Source organism: Martes martes (assembly GCF_963455335.1).
Source record: "Martes martes genome assembly, chromosome: 2".
Lineage (NCBI taxonomy): Eukaryota > Metazoa > Chordata > Mammalia > Carnivora > Mustelidae > Martes > Martes martes.
This window is the reverse complement of record NC_137889.1, coordinates 135,132,684-135,142,208: the sequence shown is the minus strand read 5'-3', so window position 1 is coordinate 135,142,208 and position 9,525 is coordinate 135,132,684. Positions and strand designations below refer to the sequence as shown.

General features: G+C 40.2%; 1 protein-coding gene across 1 annotated transcript in view; it reads right to left on the bottom strand.

The window, feature by feature from the left end:
- Nucleotides 1-594: 594 nt before the first annotated feature.
- Nucleotides 595-9,525, bottom strand: part of NOCT (nocturnin) — a 31,226-nt gene continuing 22,295 nt past the window's right edge. Inside the window, exons 2-3 of the mRNA XM_080797316.1 lie at nucleotides 6,090-6,359; nucleotides 595-3,390 (exon numbers count right to left, since the gene is read on the bottom strand). Coding sequence (XP_080653442.1) covers nucleotides 2,555-3,390; nucleotides 6,090-6,359 — 1,106 coding nt within the window. The 3' untranslated portion in view covers nucleotides 595-2,554. The remainder of the gene's footprint in view (nucleotides 3,391-6,089; nucleotides 6,360-9,525) is intronic.

The window sequence follows — 9,525 nt, the reverse complement described above, 5'->3', positions numbered from 1 at the left end:
AGAAGCAAGCATTCTGGACCAAGACAGACGTAGGCCTGAATATTGGCTCTCCTATGGCTAGCTATCACTCTGGTCAAAATGATCTGATGTTTTTTACACCCATTTTAAATTAAGAGTAGTTGTAGAAAAATTAATTCAGAGTAGTTGAAAAGATCATATTGAAAGCTCTTAGAGCCAAAGGTAAGGAACTCAAATATTAGTTTTTTCTTATATATATACACCATTATCCTTTGCTCAAATGAATGAAGTGGTCATTCCTATTCCTTTTACCTTGTAGAAGGGAATCTACTGAAATATGGCATGGGGGAAGAAAAAATCCACTGCCACTTTCATTCTCTCTCCAAATATGCAGTTTACTTTCTCTTTTAAGACTCTTATTATGACCACAATTAAAGTATTATGTGATATAAAAGGAAAAGCTGAACCAAAAGGTACACGGGGGACAGAATAAGAGAAATTCATTAAATGGAACATGCCTAAAAATTGAGAATACAGATTTGTTACTTACCATGCTGCTTCTGGTTACTCTGACAGTCCATAAGGAAAAGGTGTCTACAAAGACTTAAAAGGAAAAATAAAATATGAAGTACAATCCAAGATTTAATATACTACTAAAAATTGTTTACATAAAATGCTCACATAATTCCATTTTAAATAAAGACAAAATACAAAACCAACAAACAGAAGTATACTGCTGTAACTCCAAAGGATTACTCATAAGTAGAGTTCCATTATAATTTCTGCCCTTTTTCCTTAATTTATAGGCACATTACAATTGCACAGGATTTCTAGCCTTTTTCCTCATTAGTATTCCCAGCCATCCCTAGTCTAACCCTCAACCCTAGTCTAACCCTCAAGCCTGTTAATTCATATACTGGTGGACAACATCTGAAATGCAAACATAATTTTGGCTTTCATTCTCATCTGTATTTGCTCTCTTACGGCTGCTGTCATCGTTTCTCTTCAGGTTGGTGTACTTTGGGGCATGCAAACAATATTTAATGCCTGTATGAATCAGTATTGGGTTTCTCAATAGCTGATATGATTACCATTATCACGCTAAGATTTGAACCAAATGACAGTTGGTACAGATGTTCTTCCTGCTTGCTGCTCCTTCCAGGAAGCCCCAAGATGTTGTGTATACAATGTACTGAACACCTCGCTGGTTTCAAAAGTAGATCTAATGCAGAATACTTGGGTGAACCATTTTGGGGAACTCCAACTGTGCCTAGAGATGTTACATAAGCATAGCATAGATGACTTCAATGTGCAGCTACAGATCCACTTAAAAAATGAAGGTCTGTGTGTAAATGGATACTGTGGGTCACCATGTTAACAGTATTAGAAGACCAAATCTCCTCCCAGATTCTTTTTGGACTAAAAAGACAAGATATTAAAATCACTAGCTTTAAAAGACCATTTATTATTCTTAAATATTTACAACTCATGGGTTAAAATATTTATCAATTTATTACCAATACGTTATTTGTTGGGATTTTGCTTGAAAGGGGCTTCACCTGTTATCTCGCACCACTTTTATTTCTTATGGAAGAGAATTCCAGGTTATCTTTCTAACTTTTTACATTCTTCCTTTCTAGACATTTTGAACTAGCCACCTGGCTCTCAAGGAGGTTTCAAGGATAGACTCGTTAATAGGCTTTCTAGTTTCCCACCTCTGAAAAGAAGGCCCCACTCACTTTCTTAGCTACTGCCATGTAACAGCTCCTAAATAACCTAGTGTAAGAGCACATTCCAATACAAATAGACACTGAGCGACCGCAAATGAATACCATAGCATTCCAATGGAAAGCTATAAATGTGAAACAGTGATTCAATAATGAAGACTGACTGGCCATGGAACCTCTGTTAAGAAACACAATAATGGGAACATGGAGGCATAGTGAGGATTACTTATGAAGAAAGTATCAAGGAGACCTGATATTTTCACTTAAACAAAAAAACCTCATCAGGCTAAACAGTCCCTTTGTACACTACTATTGTTAGACCCCAAATAAAAAGATCTGAGATTTAAGAAAATCACTATAAAATACTCTATAACTTATGTTTCGCATGGTTTTAAAACATTCACAATGCTCTTAATCATACATGAAAATATAAAAAAATAAATATTGCCATGCATATCTTGCTGACATTTTAAACCCTCACAAATAAATAACTTGAAATGCTATCTAGAGAAATTGCTCCTGTATACTTATTGTTAATTATGGAGGACTCAAGCAAGTCTATTTTTATATAGCATCCTTCAACTGAAAAAGCTATAAAAGAAGCCTGATTTTTAATGCCTGTCAATGAGCAAAATGTAATGCTAAGGGAAAAAATAATACAAGCCAAAAGTGGAGTGCAAACACCTCTTTTGCTGTAGGTTTTAATGGAAAAGGTTTGCGCACTAATGGGATTCCTTCCCAAGGGCATGCTGGAAACATGGAAAATGATGTTAGAGAAACTGAGAATCCTTCCTCAGGCAACTTCTTATCCTATTTCAGTTTCCTGAAATATCCCTGGTTAAGACTCTTGTGATTAAAAAGACAAGCACTTATAAAAGTCCATCGGGTTCCTCATTAAAGCTGAAGTCACACACTAGAGACAGGTGGTCTGAAGGGTAATTAAAAGATGGTAGCCGGTTGGGTCCAATCTGTTCTTCAGTGAGCAAATCAAGAGCTGACCTCACACTGAGGGCGTGTTTAGAATACCAGATATAATCCAGGGTATGCCGGCATTCCCCTGAGGTCCGGATCTTCCAGGTAGTATACGGAGGTTCTGACTGCCCATCAGCACTCAACAGCTTGTAGGCACTGTTCAGGTTGAGGCTGGAGGAAGCAAAGTGTTTGTAGACCTCCTCTGTTGGCTCTGCATTGAAGTCCCCACACACGATAAGTGGAATCTTGGCTCCTTGGGTAATGTTCTGCAAGTTCTGGAGGAGGTCACAACCTTGAGCGGAGCGAAATCGTTCCCAGCCAGTACGTGCTTTTAAGTGGGTGACAGCAATGCAGAACTGTCGGCTGGACTCCTTGCACTCTAGAGTTTGTGCGATGGCCACCTGATTGGTTTTCAGTGTCATGGCCGTCAGCCTAATATTGGCACTGTTGACTAGCTTGAATCGGTTCTGGAGGAAAAACAAGGCACAGCCATCTGGTCCATTGTTATGTTCTACATCTAGACAAGGTGACCAGGGCTTTGGGAAAAATGTGCCTTGATAGCCCAATCTACTGAGGAGTGGTTGGAAGGTGTCAAAATAGTGGTCCACTTCTTGGAGGCATAATATATCAGGCTGGTAGGCTAGGATTTCTTCGAGGATGAGACATTTCCTTTCTTCCCACTTGAGTGCTTCCACGGGGCATTGTACAAAGTTGTCTTTTCCTTCTCCAAGAGCTGAAATAAAAAAGCCAGTCAGCTGTCACAGGTACACAGAAGTCATGGTGCTATAGTAGCTAAATACCAGAAGTCTCCTTCAGTTTGACACTACTCAAGAACCTCAGAATGCTTTCTCTATTTCAGATGCTTTGGATGATTCTTCGCTGTCTGAACTGTATTAACCAACCAAACTGGGGCACCGAGGTGGCTCAGTCGGTTGTGTCCGACTCTTGATTTTGGCTGAGATTATGATCTCAGGGTCATGAGACAGAGCCCCGCATTGGGCTCTGCTCTGAGTGTGGAGCCTGCTTCAGATTCTCTCTCCCTCTACCCCTCCCCTGCTCATGTGTGTGCATGTACATGTGCCCGCTCTCTCTCTAAAAAATCCCAAAACAAACAAAACCTACCAAACTAAATAAACTCTTAATATCCAGATAAGGCAAACAATTTATTTTCCTTCATATTAAAACTGTCTCATATGACTATATTCTAAGATGAAAAACCTTAAGTTTGAGCCTTCAACAGTGTTTTTTTTTTTCCCTCTTAAGATTTTATTTATTTATTTGACAGGGATTACAAGTAGGCAGAGAAGCAGGCAGAGAGAGAGGAGGAAGCAGGCTCTCTGCTGAGCAGAGAGCCCAATGCAGGGCTCGATCCCAGGACTCTGGGATCGTGACCTGAGCTGAAGGCAGAGGCTTTAACCCACTGAGCCACCCAGGCGCCCCTTCAACAGTGTTCTTTACAATCCCAGGGACTGAAACTACGTCAGATGAAGTAATACATTTAACTTCATGTGCTAATTTTTTTTTTTTAAGATTTTATTTATCTAAGAGAGTGCACGCACAAGCAGGGGGAACAGAGGGAGAAGGAGAAACAGGGTCTCCATTGAGCAAGGAGCCTGATGCAGGGCTGGATCCTAGGACCCTGGGATCATGACCTGAGCTGAAGGCAGACCCTTAACCGCCTAAGTCATCCAGGCACTCATATGCTAGCTTTAAAAAAAAAAAAAAAAAAATCTTTGTTGGGACATCTGGGTGGCTCAGTTGTTAAGCGTCTGCTTTCAGCTCAGGTCACAATCCCAGAGTCCTGGGATCAAGTCCCATGCAGGGCTTCCTGTTCAGTGGGAAGCTTGCTTCTCCTTCTCCCACTCCCCTTGTTCCCTTTCTCACTGTCTCTGTCAAAGAAATAAAAATTCTGTAAAAAAAATTTTTATTTTTAAGTAATCTCTACACCAAACATGGAGCTTGAACTCACAGCCCCAAGATCAAGAGTCACATGCTCTACTTGACTAAGCCAGCCAGGCGCCCCCTCTATACACTCATTTTAACACCTAACTCTATGAGCCATATGAAGTGATATGGAACCTATCTTAAAGAGGCAGCTTTTCCTACTTATGGACAAACGCCTAGAAGAAAAAAAAAAACCAAATCTAAGATTGAAAAGTCAGAGTATATGCCCCTCTTTAAAAAGCTACCTTTGTTTCTTTTTCTTAAAATTGCAACTGCTACAGGAAAGGCAATACTTTAAAGGTATCTTTAATTCAGTAGACCTAGGAAAGGTGTCCTTTCTACCCTAACAAAGTAGTTATCTTTATTTTTTTTTTTAAAGATTTTATTTATTTACTTGACGGAGACAGAGATCACAAGTAGGCAGAGAGGCAGGCAGAGAGAGAGAGGAGGAAGCAGGCTCCCTGCTGAGCAGAGAGGCCGATGTGGGGCTCAATCCCAGAACCCTGAGCCATGACTGAGCCGAAGGCAGAGGCTTAAACCACTGAGCCACCCAGGTGCCACACAAAGTAGTATCTTTTTTTTTTTTTTTTAAAGATTTTATTTATTTATTTGACACAGAGAGAGAGAGAAATCACAAGCAGACAGAGAGGCAGGCAGAGGGAGAGGGGGAAGCAGACTCCCTACTGAGCAGAGAGCCTGATGTGGGGCTCGATCCCAGGACCCTGAGATCATGACCTGAGCCGAAGGCAGAGGCTTAACCCACTGAGCCACCCAGGCGCCCACAAAGTAGTATCTTAATGAACAGGGAACTAAAGCAATATCCCTTTGACCTCAAGTTCTGCAGACACATATGGGTGAGAATCTGGCCTCAAGAATACCCAGACTCAACACCACCCATAGTGCGTCTCCATTCCTTGCAGAAAGTTCTACCTGCCACTCATTCAGCAGATTTTGTTTCTCCCTTACAAATGTTATCTTAGGGGGCACCTGGGTGGCTCAGTGGGTTAAGCCACTGCCTTCGACTCAGGTCGTGGTCTCAGGATCCTGGGATTGAGGCCCGCATCGGGCTCTCTGCTCAGCGGGGAGCCTGCTTCCCCCACTCTCTCTGCCTGTCTCTCTGCCTACTTGTGATCTCTACCAAATAAATAAATAAAATCTTTAAAAAACAACAACAACAACAACAAATGTTATCTTAGCACTGTGGACTGAGAGTTGGAGGCAACAGGAAGTTTGAGACTGATAAAAGACAGGGTCCTTTAAACATGGAAGGTGAGGTATAAATCTTGAGTGCTGGATTTATTTGTGAAAACCAGATGGCCTTCTTTCTTACCTTCTCCTTCTGGGAGCTCCTGGCGCTGTCCTAGTCACCCCATCCTCCTACACCTCCATCTGCCCACACCTCTTCCCTCCGGTGCTCTCAGGTGTGTGCAGAAACAGAAAGGCAGTCACGGCAAACCTAACTGCTCAGTACAAAAGCATCAGGCATACCTTGGGCGAGGATGTTCCACTGCATGACCCGAATAGGTGGGTGGCTACTGGGGCAATCTGTCCTCAGATCCACAAAATCCCTCTGGAACCTCGGAGGTCGAGTGTGCAGGACAGCCCTGCATTCCTCAAGGAGTTCTTTAGGATCAATGGGCTCCAGATGTTCTGGGTCAGGTGACACCAAATATTCTGAGTGCTGGGAGGCAGCGCTGCTGTTCAGTGTCTTGGCAAGAGCGCTATAGAGTCTGCTCGTTCCGTTTCCCATGGAACACACTACAGAAGAGAAGAGTACAATTATACACGCAGCTCCCTTTTCGGCCTTTCTTCCATTTTCACTCAGCTCAAATAGAAGATAAAACCTTTACTGTCCAAAGAAGCCAAGAACTTGACTGACTGCAATGTTGCCACCAGGTTCATGTATGAAGCCATTTCCGCAGAGGTGGTTTAAAGGAGTTTCCAGGCTCTAACTTTCTATAGGACAGATTAATTGAAATACCAATTTTAAAATTGATCTCTGATTAACTAAGATATTCTTTTAAGAGAGAAATACCTTGATCTTTAAGGTCCCTTCTAATTTAGGATTTGCCTTAATAATTTATAAACCCTGTCTTATTATGAAAGCATAGCTAGACAAAATCCACGTTCCTTTTTCTAAATATTTTAATAAAAACTTGAAGGCCAGTTTGTAAAGAGCCAAATGTTAGAAAGCCCATGATAATCCTGAAGAAAAGATTAGGTGATAACAGGCTGCTGCTCTGGCCACCTCATTTAGACAGATTCCTCTGTTATGGAAAGTAACAGCTGGGTTAAATCCATATCCATTTCTTAGCTGTTAACTATCCATTAGGGCTCTGGCTTTCTGGAGGACTCTGAATGTCACTGAGCAATACAGTCTATAATATAAATTGCCAGATTTCTTAAGAATCCAGAAAAAGGGTTGGAGGTAGAAGGGGTAAGAGAAGACTGCCTGCCCTGTGCTGGGATCCCGAGGGGAGCCTGCTCAGTGCATTTTCTAAGTGCTTCTCTTTATCCTGATAGATTATAATGCACTTAGGAGAGGAGAGCACAATCTCCCACTAATCAGCCTGAGGGAAGTTCTACCTGTAAGCAGGTGATTCTTCTTTTCTACTGTTCAGTACAGTATAAATTATGGTCAAGTTTTACCTGGAACAACCTCCAAGATTCTGTGTTAGGATGAATCGTCATATGAAGGAATCCGGATTTCCCTACCACATCCATATCCTTGCCTTCTCTTGATAAAGACACACAGTTTTCTTATAAAATACATTATCTGGCTGGCTCACTGACTGCATCTGAAACCAGCAGTCAAGTATATTCACTGTGGCAGGTCAGAAAAGCAAGTCCAAATATTTACCAACGAATGTCCTTAAACACCAAGGTCAATAAGCACGCAAGCGTGCGCTCTATTGTTCCTTTTCATCAACTCAATGTAGTTGTCTTTTTTCCTCCCAGTTAAGACTACTAGATTAAGGCAAACACATCATACATTTAAGTGTACATGCATCTTGAAGCAAGCCTGTTTGTTCTCCCACACACATACATGTGCAATGCATGCACACACCTGTTTCCAAAGTGTTTGATTCAAATATATTAAAATTCTTTTTAATCAATCTGCTTGCCTATCTGAGTACATGGGTCCAAAGGAAGAAATTTTCTTCTTGGCTGGTAGTATAACTTGGAAAATCTTTCTTCTATACTTCTAGTTTTTAAGAAAAAGAAATTAAAGGTCTTACTGGTTGATTTCTCAAGTGTAGTCCCTCCAGAAAAGTAGCACCTGCCCAGCTGTGAGCCCAAATGTCACATAGGTGGCACAGCAAATTCACGGGGCACCATGGAGCATTTCACATGTGAAACATATGGCAATGTTTGACCTAGGTCAGCCTTTAAGCATACCACTAGCCGGATGTCCTTCAGTTTCAACAGGACTGCTCCACATCCCTTTGATATATCTTTGTCAAGCTGAGTTTGGGGTGGTTATTGTGGTAAAAAAGCAAATATGTAAAAATGATCACGAAAAAAGAGCAATAGTGTCCAACAGGAGTTTGTGTATTTGGGGAGTTATGTGAAGTCAGAAAAACCATCTTGAACTGTGCTTCCTTCTAAAAAAAGGTTAGAAAAACCTTCACATAAAAGAGTAAAAGGAACAGAAAAACATCCATTTCAGACAATGAAAGCATACCAGAAGACATGCCCAGAAAGCAAATCAAAACTATCTTATTAAAAATGAGCTAAAAGTCGTTAAGAAAATGATAGAAGAGCCTAAATCAGAATTAGGAAACTCAGAAACAAGGCAACAAAGAGAATTTGTTTTTTAAAAAAATGAAGAGACAGAACATTTGTGAGATAGTAATAAATACTATATGTTTAATTTAAGCAAAGATCCAATATATGGGCAACAGGAATTCTTGTAGCAGGAAAACCAATGCAAGGAAATGAAACAAATACTAAAAACTGCACGTAAATCAAGGAGACTTTTATTGAGAGTACAAAATTTCAATCATTAAGGGTTGAATTATATTCTGGAGGTATAATTTCAGCATGGTAACTATAGTTAATACAGTATTGTATTCTTGGAATCTTTTTTTTTTTTTTTAAAGATTTTATTTTTTTATTTGACAGAGATCACAAGTAGGCAGAGAGGCAGGCAGAGAGAGAGGGAGGAAGCAGGCTCCTGAGGAGCAGAGAGCCTGATGCGGGGCTCGATCCCAGGACCCCGGGATCATGACCTGAGCCGAAGGCAGAGGCTTTAACCCACTGAGCCACCCAGGTGCCCCTGTATTCTTGGAATCTTTTAAGAGAGTAGATCTTAAGTGATCTCAACACACACAAGGTAAATGAGGTGACAGATGTGTTAATTAGCTTGGTTGAGGCAATAATTTCACAAGGTATATGTATACCAAAACACGTGGTATACCTTAAATATATACTACTTTATCTTTTAATTATTATCTCAACCAAGCTGGAAAAAAATAAAATGGTTTAAAAGAATAAATTATGTAAGGTTAAAAGAAGACATGTATCATGGATATATTTAAACATCAGATACATAAAGTTCTGCCTTATCTTTTTATTCTAAAAAAAGGGGGAAAAAAACTGAAAAAAAAAAATAAAGAAAAAAGAAAAAAAAAAGACTCAGAACTACATATTGAAAAACACATCACATACCTGAGAATATCAACCCAGAATGACCAACACCAATTGGACTGTAAAGAAGGAAAAAAAATCCCTTGGGCATCTAGGCAAAAACATCAAGTAACTTGTAAGGAAAATAAAAGCAGGCTATCACTAGACTGCAACTGCAATGTTTTACGCCAAGAGAAAATGAAGTTACATATTTTAAATATATAACTCAAACTTTATATATTTGGCTCATCTGTATGTGAGCAAGGAATTTTATATTCAGCAACACTGGAATACT